The sequence below is a fragment of the Phoca vitulina genome, unplaced genomic scaffold, assembly GCF_004348235.1.
Source record: "Phoca vitulina isolate PV1807 unplaced genomic scaffold, GSC_HSeal_1.0 scaffold5, whole genome shotgun sequence".
Taxonomy (NCBI): Eukaryota; Metazoa; Chordata; class Mammalia; order Carnivora; family Phocidae; genus Phoca; species Phoca vitulina.
In genome coordinates this window covers 51,943,482-51,957,087 of record NW_022589708.1, presented here as the reverse complement: position 1 = coordinate 51,957,087, position 13,606 = coordinate 51,943,482, and the positions used below count along the sequence as shown (strand labels likewise).

At 37.9% G+C, this 13,606-nt stretch overlaps 1 protein-coding gene across 6 annotated transcripts in view; it reads left to right on the top strand.

The window, feature by feature from the left end:
• The window catches only part of VWA8 (von Willebrand factor A domain containing 8), a 348,163-nt gene that overhangs the window by 207,200 nt on the left and 127,357 nt on the right, over positions 1 to 13,606 (top strand). For all 6 annotated transcript variants that reach the window (XM_032402933.1, XM_032402932.1, XM_032402934.1 and 3 more), the window contains 2 exons: positions 928 to 1,133; positions 2,559 to 2,710. In XM_032402933.1, coding sequence (XP_032258824.1) covers positions 928 to 1,133; positions 2,559 to 2,710 — 358 coding nt within the window. The remainder of the gene's footprint in view (positions 1 to 927; positions 1,134 to 2,558; positions 2,711 to 13,606) is intronic.

Below are 13,606 nucleotides of genomic sequence, written 5' to 3'. Positions count from 1 at the left end.
CATTAATTCTCATACTCAATATGGAGCAGGCTCAGTCTCCTAGTAGGATTCTTGATCTAGCAATTCCATATCAGCGAATTTATTCAAGAGAATTACCCGTGCAATGATTTAAGTACAAAGATAGGCAATATAGCATTGTTTACAGTAGCCAAACAATGGAAACAACCCAAATGTCCATCCAAATGGGACTAGATAAAGAAATTCTATTATATCCAGACAATAGAATACTATCTAGCAGTTAAGAAAAATGGGGTAAGTTTACCTATGCTGAATTAAAAAAACCAAAAACAATCCTCAAGATATATTTAGTGAAACAAATAGCCATAATAGTTGAATAAATACACTGAACTGTTAATCCTGGGTGCCAATGGGGGAGGGAGTGGAATTGGCAGAGACACGGGCGGACTTCTCTTTTTTGGCTTTTTTATTTGAGTATCTCCCAGTGGGATTGTATTCAAATATTTCATAATTTTTTTAAAAACATTTTATTTATTTATTTGACAGAGAGAGACACAGTGAGAGAGGGAACACAAGCAGGGGGAGTGGGAGAGGGAGAAGCAGGCTTCCCGCGGAGCAGGGAGCCCGATGCAGGGCTCGATCCCAGGACCCTGGGATCATGACCTGAGCTGAAGGCAGACGCTTAATGACTGAGCCACCCAGGTGCCCCTATTTCATAATTTTTTAACAGAAATAAATCTGCGAAGAATAAACCACACATCACTCAGTTTCCTTTTCTTTTGCTTCAGTCATTTGCTTTCTTCTGTATACGATCCTATTGTTGGGCAGGCTTTTTGTGCAGTTTCACACATCTAAAAATAGAAGTGCTTTGGTGAACAACCAATGACTCTTTAAATGGTCATTCTGTATTTCCTATGGCATTATAATGGATTACTTGCATGCTGAATGTGAATCTCTTTTCTCCTATAGGTGATATTTTTAGCTGCCATGCAGTTGATAATCCCAAACCCCATTCAGAGCTCTTAATGCTCAGGCAATATGGACCAAATGTGCCTGAACCCATCCTTCAGAAGCTTGTGGCTGCCTTTGGAGAGCTGAGGAGTTTAGCTGACCAGGGGATTATTAACTATCCTTATTCTACCAGAGAAGTTGTCAACATAGTGAAACATTTACAGGTATGGCATATGCCTGTGCATAAAGGTTTGAAAGAAACCATCAATCTTGGTTTTTTTTAGACTGCTTAATGTATACCAAGTCTTTCAATTTCTAAGATATAATACTGATTCAGATGATATAATATGAAGTGTTTGTAATCTAAATTTTAAATCTGGAAGACTGACGAGCAGTTTACATTTAGTATTTGAATTGACTTAGGCAAAGTTCTATGCCATGGCCATTACCAAGGAGCTAGGAAATTCAGTGGGGGTTTTTTGGGGGGTGAGGGAAGACTAGAGAGTGAGACAGCAGGGAAACTTTACCACTATTTGACTTTACACCACAAGCATGTGGTATCTGAGTGAAAAATATTTCCTTATTTTTTTTTTTTTGACAGAGACACAGCGAGAGCAGGAACACAAGCAGGGGGAGTGGGAGAGGGAGAAGAAGGCTTCCCGCTGAGCAGGGAGCATGATGTGGGGCTCAATCCCAGGATGCTGGGGTCATGACCTGAGCTGAAGGCAGACGCTTAACGACTGAGCCACCCAGGCACCCCAAAATATTTCCATTTTGAAAACAAAAGATGTGGAGATAGAAAACTCAGTAGGAACTAACAGTATTTATGATATGCCTGTAAAGGCTGCAAGAAAGTTCTATAAGATAGAATAAATGGACAGGAAAATGCAGTTCTTTGTAGCCAAATACAATGTATAGTCCACCTTGATAAAATAAAAAACCCAGGTCAGTTCTACTTTTATAATAAATAATGGTCTCTGAGCAAAAAGTCACAACCTAATGACTCTTGACCTCTGACCTATCCCCAACTCTCTAAGGAAAATCTAAGGAAGCTTTTCTAAGGAAAAACTTCATTCTGTATATTAAACCATGAGAAGCTCAGCTCAGATCCCAGAGCCTAAAGAAAATCAAGACAGAGCCAATAGAGGACCCAGAGTACCCAGCCAGTGTAAATCTCACTGTTAGTAGTATTTTTCTTTCCCTCTTCTATTCCGTTTGTCTGTTCACTGTACTTTCTATGTTCTTCTTCTCTTCTTTTCTTGCTCCTTTATCTTTCCTTTCATTTATTCATAGACCTGTGACTTCTCTACTTCTGTATAGATATTCAACACTGCTCTATATAAATAGTATTTTTTTAATTTAGTCAATCTACTACTCATTTTAAAGGCAGTGGAAGTCACTGAACAGGATCTGATCACTGATTTAGCATTTGAGAGAAGGAACTATTCCCCCTCAAATTCTAATATTTATTTGAAAAGGAAAATATTAAGTTATCAGAGCAAACATTAAAAGGAAAATGTATATATTCCTCCTATCTTGTTACCTGCCAAGGCTTGTAAATATCTGCTACAGTTGATTCGATCATTATTGTTCTATCAGTTTTATAAATAATCACATGTGTCATAAGGGAATTTTTTTTTTTAATACAGAAATTCCCCACTGAAGGTCTCTCCAGTGTGGTTAGGAATGTGTTTGACTTCGATTCCTACAACAACGACATGAGGGAGATTTTGATTAACACTTTGCACAAGTACGGGATACCTATCGGAACAAAACCAACCAGTGTACAGCTGGCAAAGGAGTAAGGCAAACTCATTATTGATCAAATACGCTTGGGGGTTACCGTTCTGATTCTTACATGGTGATAATTCTGAACTACTATTACATGCTGCTAAACTGACGTGGGGTGGAAATTCCATGAGTAAGCTTTTCACATGTGTGTGGCTGTTTGCTGGCTGTATTTCAGTCAAAATGCATTTTTTATAGGCCTATAAATTGAGAATTTTAATTATTTTGAATGTCCCATGAGTAGATGTAATGTAATCAAATAAAGGGAAATATTTGTTTCTTTAACAGTCTCTGTCCTTTTGTTGAATTATTATGACTCTCATTATTTCCTAATCTCGTGCAAAATCATGATACAAACATGAAAACTACATAAAGGGATAATATGTATTTCATTAAGGTGATCTTATTTATGTCTCCATATGTTTTTCTGTTATGATCATTTTCTAAATTTATAATCATATTAACTTAGAATGTTGGTTAGTTCTTTCAGCTCAACAGATGAGAGAGGTAGTGAAAACAAGTGGGTTTGTTTCACGTAGGCCAATTGCCTGCTTTTTATTTTGTAATTATAGGCTACGTACTTAACCTTAGTAAAGAATCTTGCAAATATGTTGTTTACCAGAAAGATAGCTGATATAGTTTGTAATTAAGTCAGTGCAAATTCACTAGAAAACAGTTTTAGATGTGTGTCAGTCAACTGATAATGCATCTAATGCTATCTTTTCTATAAAAAATAGTCATTACCATAATTCTCAAGGGACAGTAATTACTTTTAAATTATTTAAATTTAGTGTCATATAGGAGGCACTCTACCTTCCTTGGAAAAAAAGTTGTTAAGTATAAATTAATGATTAGTCCAGCTAGGCACACACACACATACATATATACACATATATATCCTAAGTGGATATATCATCCATATTTATTTATTCTTTGAAGTTATTATAAAAACTCATCAGAATATATACAAATAAAAATAAATTGTTAAAGCTTTAACAGTTTCTTCCAGGATTCTTGGAGGATTCTTCAAGGAAACAAATATTTCCCTTTTGTGGTAAAAGCACAAGACAGAGTTATGTTTGAAATCATCAGTGAATTGGTTTATATTATTAATGAATGAGTAAATTTTTTTGAAAACAGTCATTTGGTGTCAGTTGTTGATACCTACAATTTTCTCTAGAATACTGTTTTACTGATTGGTTAGCAGTGTTTGTAGGCATTTTGAAACTAGTTTCCTAATTTAATAGCATACCTTCTATATTAGAGAGTTCAAGAAATTATCTTTAATATACAAACTTCTATAAGTGCTCATGTTTTTTACTTCTTTTTTTATGAACTATATCTTTATTTACAATTGGAAATAAGATGGTTTTTATTTATTTTTATTATTATTATTTTTATTTAATTTTATTATCATTAACAAATTTCTATAGAGTCTTGACTTCATGGAAACCAGACTTAACGATTTAAAAATAACTTTTTTTGGATGCTTGAACAACTTGAAATAAAAATTAAAATACATATCAGTTGGTAAGATCAATCAAAAGAAAATGGTTGGCATTTTAAGTTTCTAAGGAAGATAGATAAAATGGTTTAACTTATTCATTCCAGTCTTCAGTTCTAAACTGAAAAATTCTTGCCATGGCAAGTTAATTCCAATTCTAGTACTTGTGAGTGGAAACATTGAGCTGAGAAACAAGATGGTCACACTCATGCCTAAGATGGGGATGGAAACAACTAGTTGTCCACCCACTGCATACAGCTAAAAATAGACTCATAGAGGAGTGAATTTTCCCTTGGGTTGGAGATAATAGTAGACTACAGTTCGCACATTCACAGCATTTTTTCCACGCCGGTAAATTGCAATGACTAGGGCAGCTCAAGAGTAGTGATGTCATTTTCTTGCCCTCTAAGTGAAATCCACAGGTTCCATATGTCTATTTCTGTTGAACAATCAGTCCTGTACTTTGGATAGGATTGCACGGTAAGTGACAAAGTAATGGCCTGGGAATTCAGCAGTTAGTCACATATTCAACCTGTGTGTCTGGTCAGTGATGGAGAAACACATCTTAGCCTGTTGGTAAAATGAGGGCATTTTAGATAGCATAATTATATTAGACAGCATCTAATTAGTACATGTTTAACAATGGAAGGGGGTGCATTTAATAATAACTGTAAAAAGAGATGTAAAATAAGACTGTCCTAGTGAGGCCAGAATATAGGGTCATTTTCATAAAGTTAATAAGGTTAACTTTATTGGTAAGATTGCTTCCTATTCTAATATCCTTTGCATTTTAATGTAATCTTAATTTTCTTGCCTTGCAAAAACAAAAACAAATAAGAAAAGAGTGATACTAATGTTTTCTTTTTTCTCCCTAGAGTAGCACACTGTTAATAGTAATCACATAGACCTCTGAAGTTTTAAAGTTGTCCCCATGTGGTCTTATAATTTGCTTTGACTTTTCTAGACCTTTTGCTAAACCAGTTCTTCCAGGCTGGCTCCTGCCCACCTCTGCATATATTGTGTCAGTGAAGAAGGTCTTCATTGGGCTTCTGTTCCTAAAAAAGAAAGACAAAATGTTTTAATTATTGATAATATCATTTTGCCCTAAATGAAAAATCCTTGCTACAGCCTCTTAATCTTGTTCTCTAATCCAACCGTAGTATTTATTGGATGGGAGCAAAATTACACTGACTCCAGAATAAGGTGTTCACATTCACGCTCAAGATGGGGATGGAAAAATAATTGGCCACCCAGTGTATATAACTAAGAAGGGCTGTAAGGCAGACCTTGTAGAAGGCAGTTTTCACGTGGACGCAGATGAAGCTGGAGCACTGTTGGTACTATCTTCTGTAGCACTCTCTTCCTCAGCTGCAGTCAGAATATATTTTGGCTGTTTGGTGATGTCCCATTCCTGCTCTTTGGTGAATTCCCAGAAGAGATGCTGGCACTTCCCCTTTTGTTCTCCTAAAGAGTGCAGCATGGTACCTATTTCATAGGTCTGTGTGCGTTTTTTTTTTTTTTTCAAGATTTTATTTATTTATTTGACAGAGAGATGGCGAGAGCAGGAACACAAGCAGGGGGAGTGGGAGAGGGAGAAGCAGGCTTCTTGCCGAGCAGGGAGCCTGATGCGGGGCTCGATCCCAGGACCCTGAGATCATGACCTGAGCGGAAGGCAGACGCTTAACGACTGAGCCACCCAGGCGCCCGGTCTGTGTGCGTTTTTAAAAGGCCCAGTGTCCTATTATAAAGTGAATATGACTGATCTTCTTTACTAAACTTTTGCTAAACCGGATACTTTTAGGCTGAGTCTTATTGGATGGTTATTTTACCATGCCTGTCATGTGTAACACAGCTCTTATTCCTGATCTATAATATATTCCCAATTCTTAGTACTGAGATCAGAATTGGCCACCTAGACCCCCACATTATATTGGCCTTTTCCCACTAGTACTTCCTGAGGTTTTTTGTTCGTTTGTTTTTTTATTGTTCCTTTTTCAGTTTCTAATATATGAGATAGGATAGACCAAAGAGATGGCAGACATAGCCAAATAAGGAGGCACACTGGGAGAAATTTAGGCAGAGATAGAAGGATTTGGGTTAAAATCTGAGCTCTTAAAAAAATAATCTGAGGGGCGCCTGGGTGGCTCAGTCGGTTGAGCGTCTGCCTTCGGCTCAGGTCATGATCCCAGGGTCCTGGGATCGAGCCCCGCATCGGGCTCCCTGCCCAGCGGGGAGCCTGCTTCTCCCTCTGCCTCTGCCTGCAGCTCTCTCTGCTTGTGCTCTCTCTCTGACAAATAAATAAATAGAACATTTAAAAAAAATAATAATAATAATCTGAGCTACAGAGTTTCAGATGTCATTGTTGGAGGGGAAAATGAGTGCACACATACAATTAGGTCTAAAGATCCAACCAGAAGCGTATCAATGATCTATTATGGTAGAGATAGATAATAAATTTCAAAGCAAAGTTTTCTTGTTTTTCCTTAAAATGAGCTTTTATTTTTTGAAGTTTCTTTTATTTAGGAATAAAGGTACTATTAGCACATTGGTTCTTCTAAATTTAAAAGTGTGTTTCAGAGTAATTTATGATCTCTAACATGCTGGGGGGAAGCATTTGTTTTAAAGGAAAAAAAATCTTGTTTTTTGGAACATAATTTTAAGTGACTTATACAATATTTTATCTTAAATTTATATGCCACTCTCAACACGTTTCTTAAGATGAGAGAATTATCATTTCATAGATTTACAGTGGAATATGAATATTCTATCTCTAAACATATTAATTAATAACAATAGTGATGATGGTAATGTAAACAACTTACAGATAACTATGTGCCCAGCATATTTCCAGGCACTCTCTTACATGAATTTAGATAATCCTCATAACAAACCTATCATATATAATGTTATATATATATATATATATATCTGTATATATATATATACACACACACATATAATATTATTATTGCATTTTGTAGATGAGGAATTTGAGACACAGAGAAGTTATGTCAATTGCTTAAGGTTAGAAGACTAATGGGGCAAATACTATACATATACATAATTTTAATTCCAATTCTAAAGACAAATGAAGGCAGATTGATATGCAAATTACAATTCAGAGTTACTCTTTGGGTACTGAAAATTACTGAAATTGGTTTAAAAGGGCCCTGAGATGTTAGGTAAGCAACTTAGAAACATCGCTGACTACGATGTCCTATATGTGTAACTCTTCACAGAGTTATGATAGATGCAGATTTGGGGGGGGTGTAGCCCCCAGTGATATTTCACAATGCAAAGTAAGTCAAAAAGTGGATCAACATAGACTTTTGGCAGAACAAAGATCATTTGAGAGACCTCTTCATTCCCAGTTAAGTTTTCCCTTTTTTTTTTTTTTTGCATGATCATGAAGTAAAACACAAGGTAAAACTTTATTTGGCTGCTATATATACAAAACTTACTGGCCATTATTCCTTCCTGATTTGGAACACAAAACTAATTTATGGAATCTGCTTAAAGGTTATGGTCATTTTTACGAAACCAGAGAGGGAGACAAATCATAAGAGACTCTTAATCTCAGGAAACAAACTGAGGGTCACTGGAGTGGAGGGGGGTGGGAGGGATGGTGGGGCTGGGTGGTGGACACTGGGAAGGTTGTGTGCTGTAGTGAACGCTGTGAATTGTGTAAGACTGATGAATCACAGACCTGTACCTCTGAAACAAATAATACATTATATGTTAATTTAAAAAATAATAAATAAATAAATAAATAAAATGAGGGGGAAAAAGGTTATGATCATTTTTAAATAAATCAAACATTCAGAGAAATTATCTCTACCCTCTGAAGTTATCATTATGTTTTTCTCTCCGTCTTCCCTAAGAGACATACATGTCTATAAAATATTTAAATGACATCTTTCTTACTCTAAATTCTTTGTCCTCAACTCTGTTGATTTCTTTTTTAATGCTGCTTACTTTATTCTTTTGTTTAATTAACATATATTATTTGTTTCAGGGGTACAGGTCTGTGAATCATCAGTCTTATATAATACCCAGTGCTCATTACAACACATACCCTCCCCAGTGTCCATCACCCAGCCACCCCATCCCTCGCACCCCACTCCCTTACAGCAACCCTCAGTTTGTTTCCTGAGATTAAGTGTCTCTTAGGGTTTGTCTCCCTCTCTGGTTTCATCTTGTTTCATTTTTTCCTCTCTTCCCCTATGATCCTCTGCCTTGTTTCTCAAATTCCACAGTTTATTCTTAAGCTAGTTTCTTTTTTTGTGTTGGTTTGTTTGTTTTGTGGCATTTTGTTTTTTGTTTGTTTGTTTGTTGTTGTTTTGAGAGAAAGAGCACCAGTACAGGGGTTGCAGAGGTAGAGAGAAAGATGCTTAAGCAGGCTCCACGCCTAGAGCAGAGCCCTATGCGGGGCTGGATCTCACAATCCTGAGATCATGACCTGAGCCAAAATCAAGAGTTGGATGCTTAACCAACTGAGCCACCCAGGTGCTCCTTAAGCTAGTTTCTTTTTTTCCAAAGCATTGATTGCCTATTTGTCACTGGGAAACTACCTATTATCTACCAACCATTTATTTGTATTAGCCAAGGGGAATAAAAATTTGAGGAAATTAAAAAGGTTTTATATGTATTTCCTTATGATGCATATTTACTAAATGAAGAATGATGTCCCATTTATTTTTAAAGTAAATTAGCAAAAAGAAAATTAAAACACTTACGATCTCACTATTTGGAGATAACCATTGTTAATTCCTATGGATCTTTTCCTGTGATTCTATGTGTTATTTCATGCACTGAGAATTTTTTCTTTCCAGTTTTTTTCCGAGTTTTTTACTTAAAAAAGGAGACATTTCTCTGAAAGGGGGTTCTTTTTAAAAGAATTTCTTCCCAAGTTTATTGAAAAGAAATACAGTTGACCCTTGAACAATATGGGGATTAGTGGCACCAACCCCTCATGCAATCAGAAATCCTCATATAATTTTTGACTCCCCCAGAACTTAAGCACTAATAGCCTACTGTTGACCAGTAACATAAACAGTTGATTAACACGTATTTTGTATGTTATATGTATTATTGCTGTATTCTTACAATAAAGGAAGCCAGAGAAAGAAAATGTTATTACAGCACTGTACTTACTGTACTTATTTAAAAAAAAAATCTGCATGTAAGTTGGACATTTCAAACCCGTGTTCTTCAAGGGGCAACTGCATATCTGTAATGAACTAGATTTGAGCATATATAACACTCCTTCCCCAACCCCTCTTTTTCTGCATTCTTTTTTTTTTTTTTTTTTTTAAAGATTTTATTTTATTTATTTGACAGAGAGAGAGAGAGACAGCTAGAGAGGGAACACAAGCAGGCGGAGTGGGAGAGGGAGAAGCAGGCTCCTGGCCGAGCAGGGAGCCCGATGCGGGGCTCGATCCCAGGACCCTGGGATCATGACCTGAGCCGAAGGCAGACGCTTAACGACTGAGCCACCCAGGCGCCCCTTTTTCTGCATTCTTTCTCCATTCTTTTTGTTCCTTGAGATTTGAGGCTAGCTTATTTATTCTAAGCTTAATGAACAGATTTATAATGCATATAAAGTGTTCTCATAGAGAATACAGACACTGATATCAATACTTCGTGTCTTTATACATTTGTTTAAATATGATTATCACTTTCAGACATATAAAAATGCTGTTGCCAGACAGACTGCCCATCTAAAAATGACTGTTACATGTGACTGCATTTAAAAAGTGTCCCATGGGGCGCCTGGGTGGCTCAGTCGTTAAGCGTCTGCCTTCAGCTCAGGTCATGATCCCAGGGTCCTAGCATCGAGCCCTGCATCGGGCTCCCTGCTCAGCGGGAAGCCTGCTTCTCCCTCTCCCACTCCCCCTGCTTGTGTTCCCTCTCTCGCTGTGTCTTTCTCTGTCAAATAAATAAATAAAATCTTTAAAAAAATAAATAAATAAAAATAAAAAGTGTCCCATAGCTAATGAAGAAGCCCAATTGGAGTCTTGTAATTACTCTTCTGATGTCCTGTTGACATCTGTATTCTCTCTCTGCTTTCAAATGCTTTCTTAAATTTTTTTGTAATTTCATTTTTCAGGCAAAATAAGGTAACTTTGAATTAATAAGTTCTGGTCCGTATTAGCCAATTTTTTTTTAACTTTTTTTTTTTTTTAAGTAGGCTCCACACCCAGCATTGAACCCAGCACAGGGCTTGAACTCACAACCCTGAGATCAAGACCTGAGCTGAGATCAAGAGCCAGATGCTTAACCGACTGGCACCCCAGCCAATATTTTTATTAAACTTCTTAAATAAGTTCACATTTTAAGCAATTTAAAAGTACAGTGGTAGGGTGTCTGGGTGGCTCAGTCGTTAAGCGTCTGCCTTCGGCTCAGGTCATGATCCCAGGGCCCTGGGATCGAGCCCCATATCAGGCTCACTGCTCCACGGGAAACCTGCTTCTGCCTCTCCCACTCCCCCTGCTTGTGTTCCCTCTCTCGCTGTCTCTCTCTTTCTGTCAAATAATTAAATAAAATCTTTAAAAAATAAATAAATAAAAATACAGTTGTAGCTGTTGAGAGTAGTTGCCTTAGAGAGAGGCCCTGGAGTAGAGAAAGGAAGGCTCACTTTCTGTACTATTTTAATATCCTAACATGCATATTATTTTCTATATTGTATTTTTTAAACGTCCACCAACTATCTAGGCACTGGAATTATTCATTTTGTTTTCTTATTTAAATAAAATAAAAATGATGAAATAAAGGTCTATTCTGAGATTGCTACATTTGGGCATCTTTGTCTCTGGTGCACCACACTGCAATGCCTACTCTAAGGGTGGAACGTTGGCGCAGGAGAAATCACATTAACCAGGCAGTTCTATTGCATTTCAACACAATATAGGTAAATTTATGCATTGGTAGACATCAGCCTAAACATATCAAGTGAGGGAAGAAAACACTTTTAAAGCAGCAAAAATAAAAATAGTTGTATATATTTGCAGACAGAACAGCTTCATCTATAATGAATGTCTTTGAAAGGGTATCTGTCTAGAATTGGTTTTCTATGCTGAAGACTTACCCTGTGTAATTGGAACATCAACAGCAGCTGCTTCTCTGACCAAAACCAACTTCAGGGTAGCCAGGCATCAGAGAGCGTTCCAACCGGAGCCTCTCTTGGAGTAATTTCATTAGGTTTTGTTTCTGAAAATAGGAATAATTATCAGTTTACTGTTTATCTCATTAAATTAAGAATCTCTTCTTAAAGTTTTGTGCTTCTCCTTCCATTTTCCAAATTATTATATGCTATCATTTTCTTTTTATACTCTTGGTTTTGACAAATGAGCTCACGGTGCTGATCATGGAGTTCTAAGGTGTACAGTTCCACTCTGCATGATGATTTACTTTCATTTCATAAAAGAGCTCTTGGTTTTCAAAAGTAATGAGATTTACATAATGACATCCCAGAACTGTTATGAGCAGAAGGGTGGTATTGGGTTTTATAGTTTCAAAGCCTTGCCCCATATTCTCTTGGTATATTATAAAGTAGCTTCACGGCCATTTCATTTGCTTTCAACTCCTTTATGAAGGTGCAGAAAAAATTTAAAATATAACCAATCTACATAGAAATCATTAAGGTCTATGAATCTTCTTTCATACTCATCTTAAATTCTCCCAGAGTTATCCTTGGATTCCTTGAGCATTTGCAGGTGATAGCTGTCACCTGCCTGCATAGAAATCCCCCATCTCCACCTATAACTCTTCCAAATACACCTGCAAAGGAGACTGCATCATTTATTGAGAGTCATGTAGTCAGGACGCAATGGGGGAAGAATGCTATAGTGGTTTGCAACTTGCCATTGAGATGAGAAACAAGTAGGTAAAGATCTTGGCCGTTCTGATGTAGCCAAGCATTCATTTATTTAAGAAACACTATTGGGCACCTGGGTGGCTCAGTCGGTTAATCGTCTGCCTTTGGCTTGGGCCATGATCTCAGGGTCCTGGGATTGAGCCCCGCATCAGGCTCCCTGCTCAGCAGGAAGCCTGCTTCCTCTCCCTCTGCCCCTCCCCCTGCTTGTGCTCTCTCTCTTTCTGTCAAATAAATAAATAAAATCTTTAAAAAAGAAAAAGAAACACTATTGAGCATTTATGTGATAAATGATGCGGTTTAAAGTGGTGGGGTTCAGAGCCCATGACCAAGAAAGAATTCTTGAGACGTCTTTGGTGCAGAAGGTGGTTTTATTAAAGCACAGGGACAGGACCCGTGGGCAGGAAGAGCTGCACTGGGGTCATGAGGAGTGGCCCGTTACATACTTTCGAGTCGGGAGGGGCTTAGGGACAGCACAAGCCTCCAGCCTGTTTTGGAAGGTTTCCAGGATCCTGAGGGGGGTGGCTGCTGTTAGGAAAAGGTCATTGATTACTGTTTAGTAAACCCTCAGTCAGGAGACCCTTCAGATGTCTATCAGTGGGCCATATGTTTAGAGGATGATTGCTAACATGTATCTTGGGGGATAGAGATAAAGGACATTTCCAAAGAAACTTTTCTATGTTAAAGAAGACCTAGAGGATCCTGGGGGGTCGGGCTAAGATTGCCTTTTGCCCTTAGCAAAGTGTCAACATCCAGGCAGCTGAGCTCCCAGAGGAGGGTCACTCTGCCTGTTTCAAAGACTTGTCAGTGGGCTGTAGGCAGTAAGGAAATGTAATTTTTTCTTTTGCCTTTGATTCTCATATCAATACACACTAGGTAGGGAGTCAGAAATATAAAGGTGATGAAGGCTTCATATCTGCCTTCAAGGAGGTTATAGTTAATTGGGGAAGCACTCAAGTAAAGAGTGACTTGTGTTCTGTTGGAGTCACACTAGAGAGAATCAGAGAGGTAGGATTGCTGCCTTCTGCCCTGGGGGAGAGGGAGGATTAACCAGGCTGAATGCTTAAGGGATTACTAGGCCTCCTTCTCCAGGCAAATAAAGAAGAAAACACTTCAAGCAGAGACAGTTTTAAGAGGCCACGGTGCATTTTGGAAACTGCTAGTAGTTTGGTGACTCAAAGGGTGGAGGGAGGGCATGCCTTGTGATGGGGCTAAAAGGGAGAGAAGAGTCAGAGGGAATCCTGGAAGAATTTGACACCAAAAAGTAGCATGGTCAAATGCGTAATTTAGAAAGATTCCTTTGGGTTTTTTTCTTTAAAAAAAAAAACAAACAAACCGAAAGGCAATGAAGCTGACAGCAGGAAGACCTGTCTGGAAGCAGTCCATGCCGTCATCCGGGTCATGATCAGTGGGGGCCGGCCTGTGGCAGTGGAGAGGAAAGGAGGCCCAAGAGCAAGAGAGATTTCAGTGGCAGAATGGATGGATTCTGAGTACCAGAGAGTCAAGAATTCAAGTAAGATGTAAGCCTTACC